The sequence below is a fragment of the Hipposideros armiger genome, unplaced genomic scaffold (assembly GCF_001890085.2).
Source record: "Hipposideros armiger isolate ML-2016 unplaced genomic scaffold, ASM189008v1 scaffold_313, whole genome shotgun sequence".
In the NCBI taxonomy this organism is placed as follows: domain Eukaryota; kingdom Metazoa; phylum Chordata; class Mammalia; order Chiroptera; family Hipposideridae; genus Hipposideros; species Hipposideros armiger.
Genome location: NW_017731663.1, coordinates 1,565,845 through 1,593,345, shown reverse-complemented (window position 1 = coordinate 1,593,345; position 27,501 = coordinate 1,565,845). Strand labels below are relative to the sequence as shown.

At 42.8% G+C, this 27,501-nt stretch overlaps 1 protein-coding gene across 2 annotated transcripts in view; it reads right to left on the bottom strand.

Moving 5' to 3' along the window:
* Positions 1 to 1,242: 1,242 nt before the first annotated feature.
* FLI1 (Fli-1 proto-oncogene, ETS transcription factor) overlaps positions 1,243 to 27,501 on the bottom strand; it is a 120,489-nt gene continuing 94,230 nt past the window's right edge. Inside the window, exons 7-10 of one of the 2 annotated variants that reach the window (XM_019660180.1) lie at positions 8,189 to 8,254; positions 6,444 to 6,503; positions 4,495 to 4,542; positions 1,243 to 3,249 (exon numbers count right to left, since the gene is read on the bottom strand). In XM_019660180.1, coding sequence (XP_019515725.1) covers positions 2,720 to 3,249; positions 4,495 to 4,542; positions 6,444 to 6,503; positions 8,189 to 8,254 — 704 coding nt within the window. In that variant the 3' untranslated portion in view covers positions 1,243 to 2,719. The remainder of the gene's footprint in view (positions 3,250 to 4,494; positions 4,543 to 6,443; positions 6,504 to 8,188; positions 8,255 to 27,501) is intronic. The other variant, XM_019660179.1, reaches the window with a different exon arrangement.

The following is a 27,501-nucleotide window of genomic DNA, read 5'->3' as shown; positions in this document are numbered from 1 at the left end:
TAGAAATCAATGTGCATATATTGAGAATATTTGCTTAACACACTTTTTAATGGAAGGGTACAAATTTAAAAAACGTTGGAGACTAACATTTTGGAGCACATCCCATTTCATCTAGGTAGACATATTGTCTAGAAAGTACTCCGTGTTACCCAGGGAAGATTATAGGGTTACTAAGGCTGTGAGTCTAACTCCTCACCACGTCAAGAACTTTCCAGGCTTCATTCTTTTTCTTTATAAAATAGAGGAATTGAAAACAAGCAACTTAATAGTGAAGCAATTTGAAACAAGTTTCTTCCTTGGGAAAAAAAAAAAAGACCTTAAAAATCTGCATGGACCCTAAAATCCTGGCATGGGGCTAAAGGAAGCTGGGCCATCTTACTCTCTGTTGCAGTATTAGGAAGATGGCCATTTGGTTTTGAGGAGCTTAGTGTATGCAACAGAGCGAGGTCTAATTGACAAGGTCCATCCTGGATGGACCTGTTTGCTTTGTTCTGGTTCTAGGACACAGATTATCCTTGGCCTTGGCTGTCATCCTATAAAACCCTTTTATGTTGGAGGATGATTTAAATAACATTAAAACAAAACGAAAAACCCCAAAACTCTGCAATCATGAACAATATGAAGTTACCATTAAGTATCAACTTGACTGGGCTGCCGGGTACCCAGATTAAACATTATTTTTGGGTATGTATGTGTGGGTGTTTATGGATGAGTTAGCATTTAAATGGGTGGATTTAGTGAAGTAGATTGCCTTTCCCAACGTATCAACCAATTCACTGAGTGTCTGAATAGAACAAAAAGGCAGAAGGAGGAATTCACCCCTTTGCTTTCTGCCTGCCTGGTGGAGCTGGGACATTTCTCTTCTGCTGCCATTGAATGGGGATTTATACCACCAGTTCTCCTGGTGCTCAGGCCTTTAGATTTAGACTAGCTACATCCTTGGCCTTCTTGGGACTGTAGCTGGCAGACAGCAGACAGTGGGACTTCTCAGCCTCCATAATCACATAGCTCAATTACTTATAATCAATATGTTCTATTTCTATCTCTGTCTAATCTCCTACAGGTTCTGTTTCTCTGGAGAACCCTGACTAATACAAACAACAATCAAAACCACGTTGATTTTGTATATTCTATTGTAATGCAGTATGTATATTTGAATTCTTATGGTGGGAGAGGTAGACAGACAACTTCCCTTGGGAAGACCCTTTGACTAACAGGGGAATAAATAAGAAAACAGTGTCCTCAGTTCTGAGAGAAGAAGGCACAATTTATTTAGGCAAATTATTTTACAACATTGTCTTCATTGACAGTTGTCAGCTTAACACTTAATATAGTTTTAAAAAAGTCAACGATTACCTGCAAAATTATATATATTTTAATATCTAAAAAATATATTGCATATATAGGGCAGGAAAATCCCTTGTATTCACAAGGGAAGGTAATTGCTTGTTCTTTTCCAAGTTGTGATGATTGTAATGTGGTTATTTACAAACACTTCCAAAGCATAAAGATTTAAATGAATTGCCTTTGCTTACTTGTGCACACATGTTAAATAACTGCACCAGTGCTTCTCTTTCTAGTAAGTCAGTGACTTAAATGTCCTGTTTTCTTTTCAGCAATAGTCACATTATGCTTTTTAAAAACCAGCTAAAAAAACGTACAAACAGTCCAAATGTACAGATTGAAAAAAGATGTACAAATTACATTTAAAAAAATAACAACGACTGATTTGATAGTAAAATTGTATTTGTGACCGAGGTCAACTCGTTTATTTATTCTTTTTAATTTTTTAATTATTTATTTTTAATACTGTGAGATATAGGAAAATAACTCTGTATAATTTATACAGTAAATTGCCTTCTGATTGGGTGACCCTGGACTGATGGTCTGACAAGCGCACAGCGCTTGCGGATCTGTTTGTTTTTAGAAATCCCTAAGACTTTTCTAAGTTCTGGGACCCACTGTCATTATTTAAAAAAAAAAATAGTTATTTAATTCTCTGTATTTCAGGAATGTCTGCATTTGCATTAACATTTCTTAGTTCATATCTTGACTATTTCTAGAGAGATTGGTCATCCTAGCACGTATCGCCCACTGAGGAATGCCCATGGCTTCTTTTAAATATACACAGATGTTCTTTCTTTTAAATTCCAGTTGGGTGAAAACTTCACTGGCCTTTCAACCAATGTTCCAGTTGCCATCCACTGAATTTGGTCCTTCTAAAACAAGATTATAAGCTTCCTGCCTCTATTTCACTAAGTCTCAAACCAGAGCATAACTGGTTAAGTCCATGATTCTTTATCATACTGAACCCTACAAGGTCCATGATACGACCCGTGTGTTGATAAGAAACTGCTTTGGTCATAAAAGTATAAAGAAAATTTACAGTTTCTTTGGTAGAACCATGATATAACCATTCCAGTAACCTAAATATTCAACTCATAAAATGATAGGAGATTGAGAATCCAAACTGGCCTACTGGCCCACAGAATTATCCATCTCTTTGTTCAAGGTAGAGGAGGCAAAAGTTACCAACATTTAAAAAAAAACAACAAAAAAAAGGATTGTTTTAAAAGAACAAATGCAAAGGTTCTATCCAACAAGAAAGAACATCCAGTTTTGTTTTCTCTTCAAGGCCATATATGTCCTTTAGAGTCCAAAGTATTCCAGGAGTGTGAGGGATGGGGCTTCAGCTATAAGGCCACCGATGATTAAGCTTCTAGTAGTAGCTGCCTAAGTGTGAGGGCACATGGGTGTTAGGATGGCGTGGGACATTGGGGTTGGGGTAGATTCCACCCGTGGGGGAGGTCCAGTATTGTGAGGCTGCTCCAAAGAAGCTGGAGGAAGTGACGGGCATGGAAGATGGGTGGGGAGGGACAAAGTTCACCTTCTGTTGATGGGCGTGGTAGGAAGGCATGTAGGAGATATCAGAAGGGTACTTGTACATGGACGACTCAGTTGGATGTGGCTGCAGAGCCTGGGCAATGCCATGGAAGTCAAATTTGTAGGCATACCTTTTGCCATGCACTTTGGTCATAATGTTTTTATCATAGTAGTATCGGAGGGCCCGGCTCAGCTTGTCATAATTCATGTTGGGCTTGCTTTTCCGCTCACCCCAGCGCCTCGCCACCTCGTCGGGGTCCGTCATTTTGAACTCCCCATTGGTCCCCTCCCAGGTGATACAGCTGGCGTTGGCACTATCGGAGAGGAGCTCGAGGAGGAATTGCCATAGCTGGATCTGCCCACTTCCTGCAGGTGGTGAGATGAACAGGAGAAAACAGAGTATTTCAGCCTGGGGAAGTCAGAATCCAGTTCCCAAAATGGGAGGGTCCTCTTGCCCTTTATAAGAAACCCTTTATTTCCTTTTACATTCAGAATCTACCGGGGAACCCCGTCTTTTCATTGTTGACTTGCTTTTCTGTTTGCCACTGCGATTGGCATCATAAACATGGTTAGACCTTAAGATCATTTGCTCCAAGGCCTAATGAAATGCACTGTGGGTAATGAGGAGCTGGATTACCCAGAACTAGCTGTGCGATTTGGGGCAAGCCACACCCACCCCTTTTGGCAAGATTTTTGAATCTCTTCTATAAAGGCCAGAATCACTGGTTAGTGATGAAGTCCTCCAAGGTATTCCCTGTCAGTGTAAAAGAGTTGGGGCCAGGGGACTGCTGTCTGAGTTACAGGGATAAGGTGTGGCGGAGGCTTTAGGCTGTAAGGGACCTGGAATGCTCCTTAGTGGAGCCTTAGTGTTTGGCTCTCAGTTCCAAGTTCTACAGGGAAGAACCTGGGAGGACAGAAAAGTATCAGGAGAGGGAGCTGGGTGGCTTCTTCTTCCTCTGGGTAGGAATGGACAGACACTAAAAAACGGGGCTGGAGAAACTGGCACAGGAGTGTCACTAGTTCCCTGGGATGGGAGGGTGTGGGCCTCACTGCCGCACAGGGCTTATTAGCTCACGTGCTCAGTGCTCTTGGTGTAGAGCTCACTTGGGAGTTATTTTTGTAATAAACCCTTAAAATACATAGTCAAGATTATTTTCTCTGCAACTTCTCAGGGACACACCTCTTTCATAAGGCCAGATAGGTCCGTAACGTTTTCTAAAGTCAAGAGTAAAAGGCCTTTGGAATATTTATTCACTTGTGCCTTACACAAGGAAGGGAAATCAGAGCTCATTGGGATTGTTTCCGCCCCCTCGCCCCCCACCCCCCACCACTGCCCCCATTTTCCCCTACTGAAACTTCTACCTGTGCCACTTAAGACTCATCTAAACCTCAGGGCTAATGTTTGTTCGCCAGAAGCATCCTCAGCTAATGGACATTATTGTTACTGAAAATCAAGCCCTGACCTCTCTTTTGTGTACGTTGAACTTTTCAAGGAAAGGAACACATGTTACTCCCCAGTCAGGTGTCGGAACTTAGGACAGAGGTCTCTGTGACTTCACAAAGCTAGGAAACATTCTGGGAAGAAAACCTTGCAGGCCAAAGTCAACTCACCAGGGTTGGCTAAGCGACTGCTGGTTGGGCCCAGGATCTGATATGGATCTAAGGAAACGAAAAAGGAAATTTGCTTCATTGTTATTAAAAATATAAAAACGACAGCATTAATGATACTATCCCAAGGGTTTATACTTTTATTTCAATGTCGTAGGAAAGCCCAATTTCAAAAACTTGACTGCTCTTATCTGCAGACCTCAAGAGATCTTGATCACAGCTATGGTTCATCCCAGTATTTACAGAAAGAATATGGAATAGTAACAGCATCATTTCTTTCATGTTTGGCATCTAAAATTTATAGATAATGCTGTCATTACCTAACAGAGTAATGAAACCATTGGGAAGGGAGCTAATATTTAATCATAATGAATAAGGTGAACATGGCTTATTAAATGGACTTAAAGGTCTAACGATTACTGGTTTTTAATAGCTCTACCTATTAGCAACAACTTTACATGTCTCTGTTTTTCTGATGTAGCATAAAAAAAATATACACGTGGAAATCAAGCAGCCTGGGTTCTAGCCCCAGCTATGTTATAAACTAAATAACTCCATTGGACCATCTCTGGATATCAGTTTTCTCACGTGCAAAATGAGTGGGTTGGGCTACTGGATTCCTCGGTTCCCTTCTAGTACAACTAAGCTTGGAAACGTCAACACTAACCAGAATTTGTATTTTAACTAAAAAGTTACTGTTATTGATATCTAGGTTTACTTAAAACTTATGTGATTATTTAGCCATTAAAAAATCTTTGCAATATTGGTTTTACGTGAGGTTTGTCTTCTTTTTTTCAGGTAAGGATATCATGGATCACAACTTGGCCACGTTGGCAAATGTTTGGTACGATTTTACTACTTTTACAGTTACAATTTCAGTTTTAAAAAATCAACATGATTTTGGGGTTTTTATGTCGACTCATAAATTAACTTGAAGAGTCCTTAAGGACAGTCTACCCTTTTTCATAAACGCAGTGTGACACCTAAAATTTTTTGGCAGGTCATGTCTGACTTTGTTGTTGGGGATTCTTTAAATCCTCCATGTCAAATCCTCTCTGTCTGGCTTGTGTTTCATAGTCAGCAAGTTCTGTCTTAACTTTCCTGATGAATTGTAAGTCAATTCTCTATTGCTCTGCCTTCAGCAGAGATGGAAAACAGTGTTTGCCCATCCCAAAGTGAGTGGCTTGTTCAGAATTGAATCTCAGCTGTGTCATATAAAGAAGCCACAGTTGGCCTTGGGAGTGGGCACAAGAGCCATCTTCAGATATGTGAAGGATCTTCATATAGAATGGAAGGACAATTTCTCCAAAGGGCAAACTAGGCAGCTTGAATGGAAGTTACAGGGAGGGAGACTTGGGCTCAGATAGTGGAATTGAGCCCAGCTAGGTAGTGAACTCCCGTTGCTATCAGTATTTGAGCAGAGGTGAGGTAAGGACAAGATTGAGATGTTACAGAAGGATGTTACAGACCTAAATGTCTCTAAGTTCCTTTCCAATACTAACATTCCATGGTTGTAAAAGTTCCTCTGCTTAAAATTGTTAAGTAGCTCCATCACAGGATGAGGGTGTTTTTGAAAGTAAGGTTTGGTGAAATAGAAAAGGCTTGGAGAGCAACTTGGGAGGCTGGGGCTATAGCTCTCATAAATTAGCTGTGTGGCTTTTAGTAAATCACTTCACCTCTCTGGGCCTCAGTTTCTTTATTTCACAAAATGAGGTATTGGAACATTTTATCTTTCATCTTCCTTTCCCCTCTGACATTTAACAATCCTCTATCTCATTCCAGTGCCTGTAACTTGATTCACAGATCTATTACCAAGAGTCAAATATAGACCCTCGGAGGAAGACGAAAGTGATGACAAATGAAACATATTGTTTAAATCCTCCTCAGCTGACCACATGGAATCAATGGCTGCATGAGAAGCAAAGGAGGGTTTACACATCATGGAAAGATACCTGGTTGGGGCCTTTGTTCATTATTCTTACTCATTGTTTGTGCTCCTCCAAGGGGGGGACCTGTGACAAGAGAAAAAGAAATACATTAAGTGGGGCCAGTCTCCATGAGAGGAGAGAAACATCTTGTCAAACGCCTTCCAGAAGGAGGACAAACGTGCTTTCTTATTCATTCATTCACGCACTCTCTACCCACTAATTTATTCATTTTATTTTATAAATATTTATCTAGAATCCACTATGTGCTGGCACTGTTCTTGATGCTAGAGATTCAGCAGTGAACCAGCAGCTCCTGGTAGAATGTACATGTTAATGGGGCAGACAATGATAAACAATAATAAACACAGAGTATAGCATGTCTAATGGTATTGGGGCTGTGGATTTCATTTTTTAAATAGGACATTTAGAGAAGTCCTCAATGAGAAGGTGACGTTTAAGCGAAGATCACCGGCTTCCTGTGTTTCCATGTTTTATGAGCTCCTCTCCATGGTGTCCCTTACACGTACCTTTTCCATTCCCGTCATTGCTTCTCTATTTTAGACCTGTGTTGCTTCTTGCACAATCTAAGGTTTAGTTTGACTGTATCTTCACCACTCCTCTCTCTTTCCACTGACCCATCATACGCTATGTAGCCAGTTTAATCTCCCTAAACCATTTCACTCCACAGTCTCAAAAACCTTAGTGACTCCTCATTGACTAAAGAATTAAAGTCTATCTTCCTGATGTCCTTTCCTCCCCTTTCCTTACTTTTCCAGACTTCTTCCCTTTTACACATCCTAAACTCCAGGAACCTGGAGTCCTCACTGATTGTCAGACATGTCAACCTTGATGTCTTTCCCTGGCCCTACTTCTGGGAGGGTCTGTCTTCCCCATCTCTGCAGGTCCAAATCCTGCCTCTTCTTCTAGAGCTAACTTAAATGGCCCCAGGTTCATAGGGCCCTCCTCAGTACGACCCAGATGGAGAGTGATTTGTGTGCATGACCCCTCTGCCCTGCTGATCTGAGCCTGACTCATCTTTGTGAACCCCAGAATGTCAGGTGCTGGACACATAGTAAACAAATAATTAATTAATATGTATTATTGAAAGGGATTGTAGTTATTGCTGGGGCAATAAATTTGTAATCCCAATCTTTCTTGAAAGAATTCCCTTCACTATCCAATCATGTGCTGGATATTTTACTTCCTAGAGATAACAAGACTGACGCATTCTGGTTCAGGAGTTTGAGTCATTCTCTTTCCCGCCTCCCTTAATGGGAGATTTTGGGTCAGACATCAAAATTTGTCAATTTTGAGACAAATTGATGTCTCAGATCCCTTCCATCTCCTCATCAGGTTATCCTCCATGTCAGCCTTTCATGAATTAGGAATAGAGATGTTGGTGCGGCTGAGCGTCCACAGTTCCAGGAGCAAAGTCATACAGGGTCATTTTTATCACTTAAATGACAGAATCCAAATCCAGTGGCCTTTCATTCACACAGAACCTTGTCCCAAGAAGCCTTCTGACTTCAACGATTCTAAAACCAAAGGCAATGAAACAAAACTCAAAAGTCTGAATGAAAACCCCACACCCTCTTCTTTCAAGGAGCAATTATCGCTGACAGGCACTAAACTGGCAGTTAATTTTGATGTTCACTCAAGCAGCAGGAAAACAAATGCTCGCTCCTATCCTCCTTTATCTCATGACCCTGTTTTCCATCCAGTCCTTGGAAAAATGTTTTCCTCCCAAAGACAGAGTGACATTTACTTACTTTTGTTGAGGCCAGAATTCATGTTATTGCCCCATCCTCCTCTCCTGACTGAGTCGTAAGAAGGGTCTAATGAAAAAACAACAAATTGTTGTACATCAGCATCTCCTGTTTTTCAGAAAGTTTGCATGAAGATGACCTTTTAGCAATCAGGAGACATGAAATTTAACTCGGCAATAACTTTCAAGCACCACTGAATTCCAGAAGTGTGTTCTTCCCCTGGGGTAAGTGTGGGGTGAGTGAAAGGAACATAACACTCTAATTGGGAGCTGAAGGAACCAGAAGAACCCTGAACTTGAAGTCAGAGGATTGATTAAAGTGATGTCCCCAGGATTATTTGTTGTGAGACCTTGGATGAGTCATAAGACATCCCTGAGCCTCAATTCTCTTTAATATGGAAATAAAAATTTACATGATTTATCTACCTTATAGGGTTATACTAATGTTATGAATTAAATGTTTGTGTTCCCCCAAAATTCATATGTTGATATCTAATCTCCAATGTGATGGTATCAGGAGATGGAGTCTTTGGGGGGTAATTAGGTCATGAGGGTGGAGCCCTGAGGAATGGGATTATTAGCCTTATCAGAAATAGAGCTAGCTTGCTTTCTTCCTGCCATGTAAGGATACAACAGGAAGTCAGCAGTCTGCACTCCAGAAGAGAGCCCTCACCAGAATCCAACCATGTTGTACTCTGATCTCAGACTTCCAGTCTCCAGACATCTGGGAAATAAATTTCTGTTGTTTAAAAGCCACTCAATCTATGATAACTTTTTATAACAGTCCCAACAGACTAAGGCAGGTAATGACTAAGTGAGACAACTTACGTGAGGCATCTTACAAGCTTTCTAAAAATATAAACTAATACAAGTTTAGAAAGAAAAATAAAGCTCTATTGCAGCTCTGAAGAGATGGGGCAGTGTCCAGATTCAAGACTCCAGGAAGAATGTCTGGAAGCCCAGGCCCATGATGTTTCAGGAGGCCAGCTCCAGCCCCTGCCTTCAGCACACTGATGGTGTGGGTGATAGCTCAGAGGTGTGAGCACATTCCAGGCTCTTCTAGGCCTCTCATGCTTTTCTATTGACAGTGGAGAGGGCTGGGCCTGATGACCACAGAGAAAGGAAAAAGGCCAGAGGTGTGGCCGGAAAAGGGGCTGGGAACAAGAAATGAGGGGATGGAGAGATACCTCCTGCCTGAAAATGACTAGAGCCTCGCTTCAAAATTGTTATGGAAATTACTCCACTGAACTGAAACATTTGTGATCCCAATGTTTTTCTTGAAAAAAAAAATCCACACGCCTCCATAACCATGTTCAGAAATGGCTTCACTAACTGGCTGGAAACGTCCTCTGTTCCTTTCTCGTGGTGTAAGTCCTGTTGAGACATTGAGCAGGACTAGCAGAAGAGCTTAAGGATACAGAATTATGACTTTCAAAGTCTTTCCATGAACAACAAAGAAACCATGAAAACCATCTGAACAAATGGAGCACAAACCTCATCAAACAACAGCCTGACAGGGTGAAACACAAACCATCCCCTCCGCCCCTTCTGAGCCTCTCCAACAAATTAGCGTAAGAACTGCAAAGATGGATGGGCTCATCTGATTGCCTGTTCTCATTGTTTCTGGCTAAGAAGAACCAAAAGACAGGGACAATTTTCTTGTGGAAAAATCCACGTGCAGGATGCACATTCCTCCTGGCTCTGGAAAAGCCAGTGCAGTTTTTAAATTACAGTTTTTAGCAACTGGCATGTAAAGCAAAACAGAAAGTGAGGGGGATGGGGATGGGGACGAAGAGCAGAGAAGGGGACGAAAGAGAGACAAAGCTCAACTCATTTAGGATGTCTGTTCTTATTTGCCTTGTTTTCACAATTCCTCCTGCAAATAGATTCTTCTGCTTGCTTAAAAACAAAATAAAACAGAACCAAAAACCAAAGTTGTTTATAAGGTTGGAATGAGGCTGAAGGTTCCCCTGGGCATTTTCTGGACTGTCTTCCAGAGGTCTGTAGAGTATGTGCAATGCTGGTATAAGCCAAAGGAAAGGTGAAGTTCCTCAAAGACTTTTCTGTGGTGGGGCGCGCTGCTGGTTTGGCCTCCAATAATTTATTTCAGAGTGAGTTCTGCAGTGTATTGTGTGCTTGGCCATGGAGTGGATATGAAGTAATATAAAACATGTTCCCTGTCCTTGTGTTTAAATATGAGAAGATAATGAAGATGGTGAGGAAATGTGGATCATGGACCAAAGGAGTAGTGGAGACATTAAGGCTGCTGGAGGTTAAGGAGGGAGACGTGAGTGTAACTGGAGCCATGTGACCTGAGTGAGACCTTCTTGGAGAGAAGAGAGTAAGCAATGCAGAGAGACACAAGGTAGAAGTGGGTGGTGAGATGTGAAAGTGATGTCTGGGGGATGACCATGGGTAGAACTGCATGACTGAAGTGGAGGGACGGGTAGTCAGAGAGGGCTAGAAGACAGGGCCGGAGGCATTTTCAAGGCCATTTTGATGGCAGCTAGGGAAGCTTAATGACCTTGGGTTACAGGTGATAGAAGCCCAGAGACATTGTGGGCATGGAACAATGCCATGAAAGCAGGGTGTGGTGGTGTATAGGATAGGTGGGAGGGCCTGGGGGAAGGAGGTGAATCTAGGAGGAACAGAACAGAAAGTGGAATAGAAAGTGATAAATTCATGTAAAAAGAAAAAACAAATCACCAAGTTCCAGGAATTGGTGTGTGTTATCTGAAGTCCTGACTTGCCTTCCGACTTCCTGCACTGTTAAAAATCTGTCTCAAAGTTTTCGAATCAATTTTTCTACTCAATCATTCATTTAGTGAAGGCTTCCATCCCGTATGAAAGCTATGTTATATGTATTCAGAACCACTTTTTTTAGTCCAAATATTGGCTATGGCTATTGTTAACATTGACTTCTTATCAACTTTTCTTATTTATTATTCTTTTATTCTGGGTCCAGGGACAGAGCAGTCACAGAAAAGTTACATAACACCTGGATGAATTAGCTGTAACCAACAGAAGGCGGGTGATGGCTGGAGTTTTCTATAACTCTAAGGGGTTTGAAGTTGATGCCTTATCAGGAAGTGTTGGGCAGCCGCATCTTAGTGGCAATGCCTCAGGACCTGAGGAGGGCTGCAGAGCTGTAAGACATGATTCTCCCACAGGCCTACTGGGGGAGTGGGGCAGAGCCTGGCTGAGAGGACGATTGAGGTCCCAACCAACCCAGAAGTCTTCTTTTTTTAGGTAAAAAAAGGAAGCAACTGGAACAGAGAGGCCACCAGTAATCAGCCTGAACCTGTGTCCTCACTGCAAAGTTAACAGAGCAATCAACAGCAGTGGGCCATGCCAGAGGCTGGTGGCTTGGCCAATGGTCTGGCAGCAGTGTGTGGAATCGAGCTACAAAGACCACAAGTCTCCCTCCCATTGTTTTTTCATCCCCCACCTATTTGCATGGAAAGTCTTGCCACTGGCACCTGAATCAAGGACAGCCTGGGTCCATTACTGAGGAGTTTAACAAATGCACTCTGTGGTTATTGGGTTTGTAGGGACATCCACTAAATGTAAGATTTAAGTGGAAACCAGTATTTCTGGAGTAAGCCCTGCTGCAAAGACAAAGCATAAAGATGGAGAAGGTCAAGGCCAAGAACCAAGGTCTGGCATTCTGCCTTGGAGGTTTGAAGAACCCAGGAAGGTGGGTTCCATTAGATTAAATGAGATATCCAAGTAAATACCTGGCACAGTGCCTAGCACCATGTCTGCTGAGGAAAGTGTTAGCAATTAATATTACTATTGGCATCAATATTATATACCTAAAGAATGTTTGGACCCAAAAACATGTTTGCCACCCCTACCAAATACACATTTACTTCTACTGCCCCTCCTCTCTACCCCCTTACTCTGCTCTACTTCTTATTTTTCCACTGATCACCTAATTTAATCAACAATTAATTCATGGTTGTTGTTTATTGTGTGCATCTCCCACCTAAATATGAGGTCTATGAGGGGCGGGATGTTTCTTCTGTTCTCTGATATGAGTATAACCAAGTACCTAGATCAGTGTGCATCCCAGAGCAAGCACATAATAAATATTTGTTGAATGAATGGACAGGGCCAATATTTTCTCCTTCTTGCTAAATATACACATTTCCTCTTGTTGTTCACTATTTCACTAGCTGAAATGAATCAAAGTCCTGTACCCTGACTTCTCCCCACTAACTATTCTCCAGGTGACTTAAGTCTGGGTGATGAAGAGTATAGACTATTAACTCTGTGTGCCCTCTGAGCATAACAGACAATAATCCACCCATTACAAGGCTAAAAGCTTGTCCCTACAGGGAAGTCAATGACTGTATGCCACTATTGAAGTGGCCTACATTTTACTTTACGTATATTTTAATGTCATTGTTGAAATGAGAGTTTGTTTTTCTCCTACTAATCATCATGCAAGTGAAAACTTAGCAGTGTGGTCAGCTCTAGTCCCAGACACACAAACAGAAATATGCCTACAACCAAAATGAAAAGGTCTGGACCAGAGAGTGAGCCCAGCTACTCACATTTCTGCACAAACACTATCCCTCCCTGGCCTGACCCCTGGCTCTGTCAGGGCTCCTTGACCCTGGCTGCTGGTCAGCACATGGAGAGTTCTCCAGTGGGTGTGCTGGTCCATGAAGAAACCTGAATGTGCACTGAGTCCCCCCCCCACACACACACACCCGCCCCACCACCGCGCAACTATGGTGTGTGTTGTCTGCTTTCTGAAAACTGACTTCTGTAAAAAGAAGCTGAAGGTAGCAGCCAAAGGCAATGTACAAAAATGTGAATGTTGGGGAGCAGCAGATGAGTCGACAGTCTCAGAACTTTTGTGTGGTGGCAGATGGCTTTATCAACAGAAATGCACACCCTGATTCTGACAAACTCACTTCTGACTTCAGTGAAGGCTGCTGCCCCCTCCTCGCTTTACAGAGCACCAAAATGACAAATCTTGTGATTCTTCTCCAGAGGAGTCACCAGAAGGGCTTTGCTTGGAGTTGTGGTTTCAGGCAGTCCTGAGATCAGCTTTGGCCAAAGCAAACAGAGACCAGAGCCTTGTTGTGGAGAATCTGGGCACTGCCAGGCATTGTGGAGGGTTCTGCCTCACGTATATAATGGCCTGAACAGTGTCTCCATTATGTGATGCTCGGTGTGGCTGAATGTGACACTAAATGGCCTCTTAGATTCCAGGAGAGCCTCCTGGGGTAGAGAAATATGAGCACGGAGATTTTTTTTCTGAAAAGTCCCTGCTGGAAGGGGAAAGCTTTTTCTGGATATGACCTTCTCATAGACATCCCAGTGTTAACTCAGTTTCTGTGTGAAGCTTTTAAACGGGTCTTGGAAATCTGGCCAAGCGTCTCAGGCAAGACATTTCTTTCTGCTCTGATGCCTACAGTTTGCTGTCTGAAGGCCCAGTGTCCCAGGCAACACGCAGCTCTCCACTTTGTCATGACCTCACCTAGAGGCCAGTGATGCAGTGACACCAGCACACAAGAGCCTTTCTCTTCATTCCTGACGACATAAGGCCATGCTTGCAATTACTTGATGGAAAAAGATGAATTTTCCCTGAAACTTCTCATTGAATTTCTGGTTGCTGCTGAGAAGGTTGGCAGCACCTAACCCTGTTTATCCTTGGAAAGCCCAGCTCCTGAATGCAGACCTTTCAGCTGAGGAATGGGCAACTGCGTGCCATGCTCAGAGCAGAAGTTTCTCTTAGGAAGGTCCGAACCTCTTTTCTTGAAAGAGTGAGGCCAACAAAGGAGAAAAGGTCTAATAAAGGGGACCCTGAGACCCAAAGCCCTGAACTTCCTAAGAAAGAGCCAAGCCCAACAGGAGGAAGATACATGAACTAGAATCTCACGGGGGATTGCATATGGGGTGCTGTCCTTGTTGTTGGTAGAGGATTGGGCTCCATGATCCTCTCAAACCTCTTCTCCCTCAGAGGTCCTGTTTTCTAATGGCTCAGTCATTGAAGAGGAGCCTACTGGCCACCAACCCGACTCAGGCTGCTTTTCTCTGCGCTCATCTCCATGCTGCCTCTGACACTGTGCCCCACCTGTGAAAGCCTGCTCTGCTTCCGGAAACTTCCCAATCCACAACTGAGGACCAGCTTCTTCTCTGCTGCTGTCTCCACTACAACCTGTCAGAGACCACACCAGCTGTCTGACCTACCAGCCTGGCCTCCCACTTCAAAAACAGGGCAAAGGCAACTAGCACATAAGCAGTGAGCATTTCTGCAAAGTGTAGGACGCCCTCACGAAGGTGTCCTTTCTCTCCGGTGGGCCTCAGGGTCACCTCAGTGGTTACGATAGACATGGTATTTAGAATCAGGTCGCCTTGGATTCAGATCCCAGCTCTGCCATGAACGCCACTGAGTCATCTTGGTCAAAAGTTGACTCTACCTTTTGAACCTCAGGTTCTGCTTCTCTAAAATGTTTTTTAAAACAAATGCTATATAGGGTTGCTGTGAGGATTAAACAAGCATTTCATAAAAGGCAATTTAAAAGTATACACAGTATACATGTAGTCTATACAATCTTGCTCGCACCTCTAAAAGGTTGATCTCGGTGCATTGAGGTTAAAAAGCTCATCAAAGAAGTCTTTGGAAACGCAGAGAAGCCATATATGAGGAAGGATCATTCCATTCCTAGCTCCTAGCTCAGTGATTCCCAAATTGGAATAAAGGGCGGCCCTCTTTTAAAAAAAAAAAAGGATTATCCCGGACCCCAGTTTGAGGAACTGCCTTGAAAGATAGTCTGTGTGTGTGGGGGGAGGGGGGTGGTGGATTTGGGCTGCCCGCTGGCATATGAGGCTTAGGTATTATCTAGCATCCTTCTCGCTCCCCCAGCTGTCAGCTCCCCCATGTGCCTGCCCGGCTGGCCCTGAAGCTCATAGCTGGGTCCTCACCTCAGTTCAACCCGTTCTGTAGGGGCAGCCCAGCCTTCGCCTCAGTGGCATCTTATTTTCCAAAGAGCAACAGAGGATCCTGGCTTTCATTGAGACCTCAGGAGGAGGGAAATATCTGGGGAAGACTTTCTTCAAACTTGGAACTCATAGAAAAAAAACATCCTGGATCAGATTTCTTTTGCTCAAGGATCTTGTCCTGGAATCCAAACAGTGCCTCAGCTCAGAACCGGCCCTGCTGCGTGGAGTATAATGGAGGTACTGTTTAAGATATTATATGTGCAAAGGGAAAAAAGGCATATGAGAAAAATGCTTGAAAAAATGGATGGTTTTTAAATATGAAAAGTTTGGAGAGGCAAGTGGCACATTCGCCAGGCACAGCCCTGCCACAGTCACGCAAAGCTTCCTGCTGAGCCTGGAGCGCTCTTTTATTTTGTTTCTCCTATGTGCTCTGTGTCTAAGTGACACAGAAGTCTAAATGACCTCTTTATTTTGATAAAGCCTCAAAGTGGGATTTCTGAGCCAGCCTTATGTGGAAAAGCGATTCATACTGACTAGATTAATTGGATGTTTGCCAAGACTCCCCTCCGCAGTGGGCCATGTAGACACAACTCAATTGCATACTTCTTTGGTCAAATTTGCCAGGTAGAAAAAGAAAACCTAACAGTTCACTTAGGTAACAGGGCTTGAGGATAAATGAGAGGTGGTCTGTGTTCAGCCCCCTCCGAGCTGCTGAGAGGCCTGCTCTGAACCTCTTACGTTGACATGTCACAGTGAGGTTGCTCTCTCTGGCAATAGGGGATGTAGTCTTGTGTCTGCTCCACAATTCAGCTTTTGCATCTTTTTCTTCCATAGTTCCATAGGTAAGGGTCACTTGTGAGAGTCTTATGTTTATTGCTCTTGTCCTGTTCAGTCTTCTAATGTAATTCTTTGTGCACTTATCTCCCTTGCTTGGCGATAACCTTTTGGAGGAGAGGGGTTGTGTCTTAATCACTTCTGTTTCCCTCTCCCACCCCTAGCTTCTTCCCCTCCCCCAACACTAGCTTATTGGACTCAACTGATACTTCAAATCCTACAACACATTCATTCACTTAACAAAATTTTATTAAATATCTATTATTGTGCCAAACACTGTTCCATGTGCTACAAATACAGTAGCCCCCACCATCCATTGTTTCACTTTCTGTAGTTTCAGTTACCTGTGGTCAACTGCAGTTCAAAAATATTAAATGGAAAATAAACAATTCATAAGTTTTAAATTGCATGCCGTTCTGAATAGCATGATGAAATCTCACAGCTTCCCGCTCTATCCTGCTCAGAACGTGAATCATCCCTTTGTCTGGCATCGCCACACTGTATCCTCTCCTGCCCCTGGGTTATTAGATCGACTGTCCTGGTGATGGAAGCACTTGTCTTCAAGTCACCCTTATTTTACTTAATAATGGCCCCAAAGCGCAGGAGTCGTGATGCTGGCAATTCGGATATGCCAACAAGAAGCCTTCATTTAAGTAAAGTGCTTCCTTTAAGTGAAAAGATGAAAGTTTTTGACTTAATAAGGAAAGGACAAAACTGTATGCTGAGGTTTCTAAGATCTATAGTAAGAAGGAATCTTCTATAATGAAATTGTGAAGAAGGAAAAAGAAATTCTTGCTAGATGTACTGTTGCTCCTCAAACTGTAAAATTTACAGCCACAGTGCATAAGTGCTTAACTAAGATGGAAAAGGCATTAAATTCATGGGCGGAAGACAGGAACAGAAAACGTGTTCTGACTGATGTCAATGTGTTGCCCCAGAAAGCATTGAGCCTATAACGAAGACTTCAGCAAGGGATCCCCTGAAAAGATTGATACCAAGCCATTTATTGCAAGTAAAGGATGGTTGCAATATTTTGTGAGAGAAAAACAGAGAGAGAGAGAGAGAGAGAGAGAGAGAGAGAGAGAGAGAGAGAGAGAGAAGAACATTCATATAATTTTTATGATAGTGCATTATTATAATTGTTCTATTTTATTATTAGTTATTGTTGTTAATCTCTTACTATACCTAATGTATAAATTAAACTTTCTCATAGGTATGTATATACAGGGTTAAAAAAACTGGTATATATAGGGTTTGGTACTATTTGGAGTTTCAAGCATCTACTGGGACATATCACCATGGATAAGGGGGACTACTGTACCATGATGTGTAAATAAACATTCTTGCTCAGTTGAACTTACATTCAAACAAATAGTAAACTACATTGTATATTAAAAGGCGATGAATGCTATGGAGGAAAAGAAAACACTGGGTTGGGGAGGGCCTCCTTGAAAATAAATAACTTGAGCAAAGACTTGATCTGTCCAACGTTATGGAAATAGAGCTCTCCATAGTGCTATAATTTTCTTACAAAAAGTGACTGGATCACCCTATATTGATCCCATTGCATTTCTGGAAATTCAATTCCTTTTTATTTACTTCTTTATTTAGTGAGAATTACTTTGTGTTGAAAGACAACAAAATGAGCTAAAGAAGTTGACAGTATCTTTTCGATGTTGGAGTGAGGGAATGTAGAAGGTGAGATGAGCCTAATTTATTAAAGAGTACACCAATTTTTGCATATTTAGAATCAGGGTAATTGCCAAATCTATCGTCTTAGACTCACATGGACTTAGGATTGCCATTTAAATAAAGAAACTTAAAATACCATCGCGTCTTATGATTTGCCTTTTGACCTGCATCTGAAGTGGTTTCCAGGAAAGGGCAATTCTCTGGGGTCAGTGTGGGAAAAGTGGACAGGTGAGTTCATCCTGAAGGAACAGGCCACCTTTGTGGCCTGGCCAGTGACTATGAAATGCTTCCAACCCTGAGTCCTGCATCCATACAAGAAGAGCACAGTCATTAAAGAAAAGGAACCATTGATGTTTCATAGGTGGAACATAGTCTCACTTAAATAATACGGGGTTGTTGGAAAAGTCATGACGCATTTTTGCAACAAAAAACATAGAAAAAAATACGTCATGACTTTGCTGACAACCCAATAGAATCAGAGGCTTCTTTTCAGACTGGAAGGTGCCGCAGACATTATCTAAACCAGACATGCAAATTAGCACAGGCCTGGAGGCCCGAAGCCTGAGAGAAATCATATGTGACCATATAAGTATTTTAATAGAAATTGAAAGTATGACTCATAGCATAAAAACTTCCTTTCTCTAAACTCCTCTAGGATATTGGACAGGACGGATCATTGTGTTATAGGTAGGCCAAAGACTTTTTAAGCTCAGAGGTTTTTCAAAATAATACCAAGAAAGATTTGCATCTCTTTGGAAGAGTGGTACCTAAATCTTATCAAGCATAAGGGTGTGAGTGGTGTTATTAAAGGCTCTTAAAGATTTTCATGGGAAGGGATTCCATAATTTCTATTTAATCCATTCCAAGCAGGGAAACAGCTCATTACAGTAGAAAGAACGCTGGATTGGGGTTCAGAACTCCTTGCTTTGCCTCCCATCTCTGCTTGCACTGAGCGGTGTGAACTTAGGCAAATGACTTAATGTCTCTGATTCTCAGTTAAACTGTCTGTAAAAAGGAGAAACTTGGGGGGGGGCGTGGTGCAGATAATTCCTCTAAAATTTAAGAGTTTGGAAAAGCAAATGGCCTATTTAATCCTCACAGGGTTCTGTTGAGAATAAATGAGATCATTCCTGTGAAAATGCTTCATATACTCCAAAGTATCCTAGAGAATTATAGCTCCTATTCTTTTCCAGAGTTTAACTCATAGGCGATGAGAAGTTAATCTGTCTGGTGTCAACCAAAGCTGATTTCCTGTGGTTCTTTCTTAGGTGGAGCAAAAGGATTGAATAAATATTTAATTGTCAAAGACTAGATTTTCCTTCTCCAATGAATCCATCGACTGTCAGTGGTACTTACTGAAGATCTACAGGGCTGGAAAAGGGATACATGAAAATAGCTCACAATTAAAGACTATAAGGTAATCTTGTAGTACTGAGGCAATTAGGCTATAGATAGCTTGTGAGTGTGGTAAGGTTCTGAGAAGAGACTGTAATCGTTGGGAGTAAAGAAAAACGATCTCAAAGAGGGTGGAATATGAATTGGGCTTTGAAGCAGGTGTTGGATTTTGATAAAGTAATAATCCCACTTAATTACTACTTTCTCTTTAGAGTATGCCTGACACAAGAAATTGAACTTCATCAAAGAGGTATGTTACACTTTTCATTGACCCTTAGCTTATAGATCCCCAAGACTACAGAGAAAAAGCCCACACAGGTCCTGGTTAGTATTTCCAGCCATAGTATTTTTTCCTCAAAGACTTTATCTTCTCCCCAAAGAAATAAGTGCTTTATTATGTTAGATAAGGGCTACTCTGAAGAGAGTAAGTTGTTACATCTATAAAAAGAGCTTGGGAAAAGTTTTTATATTAAAATAGCAAACGATACTATCTATGCCTTGACTTTTCACTAGAAAATGCCCCAAACCCCTACACCTCTGTCTGTCTCCAAATAGAGAGAGAGATGGATAGATAGATAGAATGTGGTTTATGACCATGAGACTAAGCAAGCTTCTTTTAAACACTTTCCAGCTACTACTGCCCTCAAACAACCTCCCTGTAGAATTTCTAAATCAGTTTGTTTAGCAAAACAAATGCACTTGGAATATTCTGCATTGAGGTGGCCACCAGGAGTACTTGTGGACCTAGCCTTTTCTTTCCAAAGTACTTCGGGACCCCACTCCTCAAAATAGCCCATGGGGTCACTTCCAGTTTATATTACAAACCAAGACATGGTAACGGAAATGGAGTTACATCAACTAAGACCAACTTTATTTTAAGTCTAAACTTTGCTATCTGGAATAGGATGAAATGCCTGAGTCAAAGTGAAACTTGGTAACGACAGGTGGCCTACAATAGTGATAGTCACAATTCTGGAGATGAATTGGAAATGCAGAACCTGAATGGCCCACTTAGTAAGTGTGAAATGCCACTGAGACATGGTGCAATCATGTAACTCTGTTGGAGCCCCACCTCACCGTCACGGGAGGCCTCTGCCTGGCAGTGGAGGGGGCAGCAGTTGTCTGGCTGAGTCTGATTGGAAAGGTGTTCTGGAGGTCAAGTTGCTCCCAAATACCTTTCCCACAGCCTTGTACCATTTCCCATTCTCATGGGAAGTTTGCTTAAAACCATTTTCCCTTATTAAAATGCAGCAGGGCCTGTGCATTCATTGTCACCATCATTATTGCTGTAGAACAAGTTGGTGCCTATCAGGTTCCTAATTTTTCCAGGGCGCATCTAAGAGCAGCTTTGATAAACACGAAGACAAAAGACAGGCCCAGGGAAGGCAGGAAGGCCAACGTAGGAACTTCTAAGCAGCCACGAATAGGACCAGGGGCCTGGATGCCTTCTGGCACAGGGACGAGGAAAGGCCAATACTGGTGGCAGAAAGGGTGCCAATGCAGAGTAATGAAGGCATTTTTCTTCTCCATTAATTATTCCTATGAAACATTGGCTGTCAATTGTGGGCTGGTGGGGGGAGGGCGGGGAGGGATGTTGGGGGAGAAGATTTCAGAAGCAATGGAAAGAGCTTATTCTAAGAACAAAGATGCTCAGTTCCCACTTCCTCCTTGGCTCTTTCAGCTACCAAGGGCACATATGATGGAAAGAGGAGTGGCGTGGCATGGCCAGAGCATCCTGGCTGGCATGTGTCTTTCAAATGGCCCCAGGTGATTCTGATCTCTTTCTTTCTCCTCGAGAGCCATGGGTCAGTAAAGCTTACAGAGGAAAGGGACTGCTGACCTGTTATAATTTGAGGGAGATTTCACAGCTAGATTTATTGGACGAATATCCACCCCCCATCCCCTGTCATTTTAAAAATTGAGTTTATTGCAATTCTTATTGATAGAGTCTTAATATATCAGTTCCCTTTCTAAATCTTTTAAAAATTCTTTTAAATGTAATATGAAACACAAAAGGATGAATACTATTATGTAAATTATAAAGCATCCTAATGAAAAGAATCTCTGTGAAATCACCTAAAATACTTCCTGAAATGCAAGAAATGACTACATTGAGTCGGGTTCCTGATTTTTTTTGGACCATCACAGAAATCTATTAACCTATTCATATCATCTTAACAACTAGCTGCGATCAGCTTCCTAGAAGAAGTGCACCTTTCCACAGGGTGGTGGAAGGAATGGAAGAGGCAACTGTGGAGCCTTGTCACTGCCTGGGTGGGGAGGGGCTGCAGTAATGCAGTCTGTTCTGCTTCATATCAGCTTTGTGATTTGGGCTTAACCTATCTGTGCTCCAATGTTTTCATATGTGAAATGGAAATAATAGTACCAACTAAATAAGGTTTTATGAGATATAAGTGTGAAGTGAATAGAAAAGTTCTTGGCACACAGTAAGCACTTAATAAACGTTAGTAGTTACTGTTTTGGGGGGACAATGAGAAGGTAAGGAAAGGGAGGTTGAAGTGAGCAGAAGTGAAATTTACCCTGCAACGTCACTTTCCCTTGGCTTGGTTCTGGCCTTGGCCTCTTTTTTCATTGGCACACACGGCGAGAGGACCCAGATCTGAAGGGCCTTCAAGGGGAGTTTAAACTGAATTTTTAAGGGGGGGTGCCAAAAGAATGAAGTGGAAATACCATCTTGTGATTGACACCTGCTCTTGGCAAGTTCTTCCCTCTACTCATGGGTGGGGCTGATCACAGCTTTGGAGAAATCACCTTGGGGTCAAATGATGGAGAAACTTGAGGCAAGACAGAGAGGACAGGCAAGTACCATGCCCATATCTGCAGTGGACACAACCAAAATATCACTCCCATATCTAGAAATATCACAAAGAGTTAGTTTTACAGAAAACTCTTGGGGAGTAGTCTAAGGCATTTTACCTATAGTTGTCATCCATCCATCAAAGGACCTTGTCTAAATTCCTACCTCCAATATGCTTCCAGTCTTGCAAGACAAAAGACTGTTATGATAGAGTCTGTTGAATGCTTAACTGGGAAAACAGTAAGTCCAAGCAAATCATGAGGGGAAGGAGTGGATGAGACCCTATGGAGAAGAGGTCATCTGACCTAGGCCTTACAGGAGAAGCATGGCTTCCTAGGATATGGATGGGGTGGGGGGATGAGAAGGGGGAAGAAAGGTATGCCCCGCAAAGAGAAAACAGGGAAGCACTCAATATTCTGTTTGAAAACAGACTCCAGGAATCAATTCACATTTGAAGGACAAATTTTTCGGTCAGATCCTAAATGGGCAAAACTGTCCTATTGGGCCAAGGTGTCAAATCCCTGAACCCCAAAGTGATCCAGACTGTTCTGGGACTTGTTCCTCTGGTGATCCTGCATAGCTGAATCTGGGCAGCCTTCAAATACACACACCAGAAAGGGTGGTTTTGCTCACAATCCTTCACACTGTGGTGGCAAAGTCAACTGGTCTGAGTAACTAGAGGAGACAGGACAAAGAAGTGCCCACCCTGAACGTTAGGTGGTCATCCTGGTTGTGTCTGTCAGCCCCGCACAACCCCAGGGGTCTCATGGCTGACAGGCATATCCCTCTGAATTCTCTCTTGCAGTGAGATGCATGATGGTATATTTCTTTAAAATAATCAATTAATCAATCAAACACACAAAGTGAGGAGAATGATCATTAGAAGATATATAATATCTTTGTATATATTTTTTAAAATCCTCAAAGGAATAAAATGTACACAATTTGAATTATTCCTGAGATGGAAGAGCTCCTTCAAATAAAGGAATTCATGCCTTAACTGGAACTAAGGAAAAAAAGAAGTGCCCCAAATTCCTCTATACCTGCCTCTAACAAGGCAATGGTACAATAACGGTCCAAAGTCGTTTGCCTCATTATCCTGGAACAAGTTTACACTTGTCTTAGGAAACAGGCTAAGTGTTTCCAATAATTTAGAGAAAGCGTGTCCTAGTCACTGTGTAACCCACACATGTGCGATAACAGCGCACACAGCACACCCACGGAAAAAAAATAACAGTTCTTTTACTTAGAGAAAGGAAGGATAATGGTTACTTAGAAAGTGTCCCAGACAAGCTGTCAAATTGAATTCAGAGAGCTGGAGTCTGACTCCGGGACAGGGCTGGCTGGCTGAATTCCCTGGGGGTTGGGGTTTCCTGCCTGCTACAGCTTAGAGACAACGATTCTTTGTTTCCAGCTCGCTCTCTCACTCTCTCTCTCTCTCTCTCTCTCTCTCTCTCTCTCTCTCTCACACACACACACACACACACACACACACACGCTGCTCTCCAAAGAGGGTCAGATTGAAAGCAGACAAAACATTAACTCTGGAATTTCAAAGGAAAACAATTAAAAAAAAACAAAAAAAAAAAAACAAGAGAGCAAGCTACTGTCTATTCTATAATCATAAATCTTGCCTTTGGACTGAAGAAACAGCACACACATTTCAGCAATCATCCCTACTTTTGCTAAAAATGGATTAGAAGTATTTCATCATAAAGGAAAAACATATAATGACAAAGTTCTTAACAGGCCCTCCTGTGAGGCCTCAATACCCTCAAATTTAAGTGCATGTTAGTTGACATAGACAGAGCCTGTGGAGCCACATAACCTGCTGCATAAGAGATGTTATTTACTCCCTAAAAATAACAGGAGATTACCTCACAGTATTACAGGCCTTTTCCTATGGGCACACGTGTTCCAGACCACCCCCCACATGCTGCCCCAGCCAGGGCAACAGCACATAGCCCTCGCCCACGCAGAACACTCCCTTACCCCCGTGTCCCAGTCAGGAGGCTGCCCCAAGCCCACCCTCCTACACATGGCCCTCTTTCACAAAGGGTGCGTAGCTTTAGGAATAAATATTTTGCACGCATCTACATTTTCTCCCATCAAAACAAAACTTCTTGGGGCATCTTTTAAGTTATAGAAAATTTCAAAGATAAAGAAAAGCAGAGAGGAAAGTCTACTGGGCCCCACAGGGCCCTTCATTCTGCTGCAACAAGCATGAACTCATGGCCAATCTTATTTTTAGCTCGACTCCCACCCACTCCCCCTCCTCAGCCCTGGTTATTTTGAAGCAAAATCCCTGGCTCTCAGCTCCTTTGCTGAGCGTCCTGTCTCACAGTGAGACATTCAACTGTACTTGGTCTTTCAGCTTCGTGTAACCCACCGAGAGTCCCCCCCCCAAGGCTCCCTTCCTCACATGCATGTTACACTGAGGCCTTGGTGCCTCCACAAGGCGTGCTCATACACACTCCCAGGAACTTCCCCCAAACCCAACCTGAAGACATACGGCCCCCAGCTCCGCGGCACCTCCCCCCCCAGCCCACCCCACACATGACAGGCCCAGGCACACTGGCTGGTGTCTTTGGTGTCTGCCATTCTCCCTTCCTTTCAATATCCATTTCTAGCACTACCATGTTGCATATTTCCAGAGGCCTCCCATTGGCCTCTAAAATTAAATCAGAAAGGACATCCCATAGAGGATATAAATACACGATGAAATGGCAAAATTTGGTGCTATATCACCCAGACTCCAACATACAGTATTGATTACTTACTGATCTGTGTGTATCTCTGACTGCAAGCCCTGGGTGAGTAGGTGCTGGATGTGCCCCATGTTTCCTGGGCTCAGCCTAATGTCCCATACACAGTAGGTTCTTAATAAATGAAGAGATGAATGAATGGAGTAGAGGAGGGCACAAATCAGACTTGGGTCCATTCCTGACTCAGGTACTGAGTGATTTGCTGTTCACTCCCTGTGTGGCCTTGGCTGGACTCACATTTTCTCTGGCTTCATGTCTCTTTTGTCACATGAAAGGTTTGGAGTGAGTGCATGTTCACCTTCAGCATCTAATGATTTTTCATCTCTTCATTAATCCCAAACTTCTTGTATGCATTTTTCTATTTGATGATCTGCAGTTTCATATTATTCCTTAATGGTTCCCTATGTGTCTCTCTCTAACAAGACTTGAAGCAATGTGGCTGTTTCATCTATATTACCACGCCATGTTATATGACATGGCATCCTTCACAACCACTGTGTCATCATATTGTAAACCCTCAAGAATATTCTAATTAGTTTGCAACAATAATATAATTACTGTTATAATTCATAGAGCTAACCTGTATTGAGCACGTATTGGTGTATCAGACATCATGCTAAGTTATTTGTGGGTACTATATATTATCCCTGAAGGGGCGCTAAAATTATTCTTATTTTACACATGCACTGAAGCAGAAAAGAGTAAGTGACTTGTCCAAGGTCACACAGTCTGTTTGCGTCCAGCGCCTGAGTTTTTAATCAATATGCTATAATGCTGAAATTTAAGATCAATACCTGCCTCAGGTAAATTGAGAACATTCATGAAAGACTGTTTCAGAAGCTGTCAGATGCTTGAATTGAGTACGCTGAGATAATGATGCGAGCAGCAGCGAGGAGGGAACACCACCGGAGACCTACACTTGAGCCCTGCTCTGCTCCCAGAACCTCATATGAACCCTGTCATCTTGTTTGCTTTATCTACAGAAGGGGATAATAATAATACCAGCTCTGCCATCTCATGGGAATGGCGTGAGGCGCAAATGAGATAATGGGCCTGCCAATGCTTGGCCAACAGAAAAGGGCCGTGAAGGGTTGCTGCTACATGTACAGGCCTCGGCCATCTGGAAACCGCCTTGAGAGAAGCAGGGCTCTCGTTAGCATGATGTTCAGTGCCTGTTAGGCATTTCACTATAAAGGACGCAGAAAGGAATTTCTCCCGCTCTCTTTTGCATACTTAACGTGTAAGCAGACAGACCTTTTATCCATTAGCCAAGGCAACTGCTGGAGATGGCCGTTGTGCAGGCAGGCAACCTACCCACAGTGGAGAAGCGGTTTTGCATTCAGCAGCGGATCCTGAACGGCTTCCCAGGCTGGAAGCTCAGGGCTACATGGGCCATGGCGGATTTATGAGTTCCAGGAGTTAATAAACAAGGAGCTCAATATCCTCTGACTTTTGGAGAGTCAGAGGTATTTAAACAGATCCAGCATGAGGACCTGAGGAAATGAGGGTTTAGGCATGCAAAGCAGCTCTGAAAGAGAGATCTGCTGACTGTAGCATGCTGAATGTCCAGCTGAGAGCATGGGGAGGGCCCTCGGGCAGGGTTTACCCTCAAAGCAAGGTGGAGCTGTGACCTGTGCTCAGGGCTGCCGGCAGTTGCATCCCAGTGTGGAGGTAGGAGAGAATGAGATTTGGAGAGTCAGTGGTCCTGACTCCAGGACTTGTATGCACTTGGAAAGACCACTTAACTTCTAGAACCCCAGTGTCCTCCCTGTCAATTCAAGTCACCACATATCTACTTTCTAGATAAATATAATGAGGACATACACGGAAGGAATTTCTGAGATACGAACTGATAACACCAATGTAAAATTGTCAAATAAGTGATAATTACACCACCATCAATGATAATCATGAAAAAGAACTAATTGTGACCAGGTTGTCCCTTCACTCAACCTACATCTTCATTAGTATACCAGTAAGGCCTGTTCTTCCTTTTCAAGGTTGATTTCAGGCCACGAAAGATCAAGATCAAGGTCAAGGTCAACTGCCTAGTGTGTCTCCAACAAAACCTTGGGTGGCTCTGAGATGGATCTTGTTTTCGTCTTTCTAGTTTTTGTCTCCCCTGTACCACAGGGCTTCTCAATTTTGGCTGCAGATTATCAGAGTAACCTGGAGAGCTTTAAAAAAAATTCCCAGTGCCCACATGTCCCTCCTACAGATTCTGAATTCACTGATCTTGTTTGGGATCTAAACATCAGTGTTTTAAAATGCTTTTGTTTTTGTTTTTGTTTTTGCATCTTAATTGTGGTAAAACATACATAGAATTTCCCATTTTTCAGTGTGTTTCAGTGAAATTAAGTACATTCACACCGTGCAACCATCACCAGCAGAACTTTTCATGTTTGTAAACTGAAACTCTGTCTCCATTAAATAATAACTCCTCCCCCCGGCGCCCGGGCACCACCGCTCCACTTTCTGCGTGCCTACTCAAGGTACCTCATGTGAGTAGGGTCAAGCAATATTGGCCCTAGGGTAGCAGTATTTTTAAAGGCTCTCCGGTGATTCTCTGCCCAGGTTGGACTAGGGGATAGTGCCAAATAGGTGTTGCATATGAATTCATCTGTGGTAAAAGAGAATGGACAGAGACGGAGATGATAGTGGGAAAATGGCAGGGACAGAGAAAAACAGTGGGGAAAAAAATCAGGGCCGGCCGAGTGGCGCGTTGGTTAAGAGCTGGCCTGGGACGCCAGAGGACCCCGGTTCAGATCCCACATATGAGGGCCAGTGACACTGCCCTCTACAGCTAAGATGCTGAACAACAGCTCAACCTGGAGCTGGGCTGCTGTGAGTCAC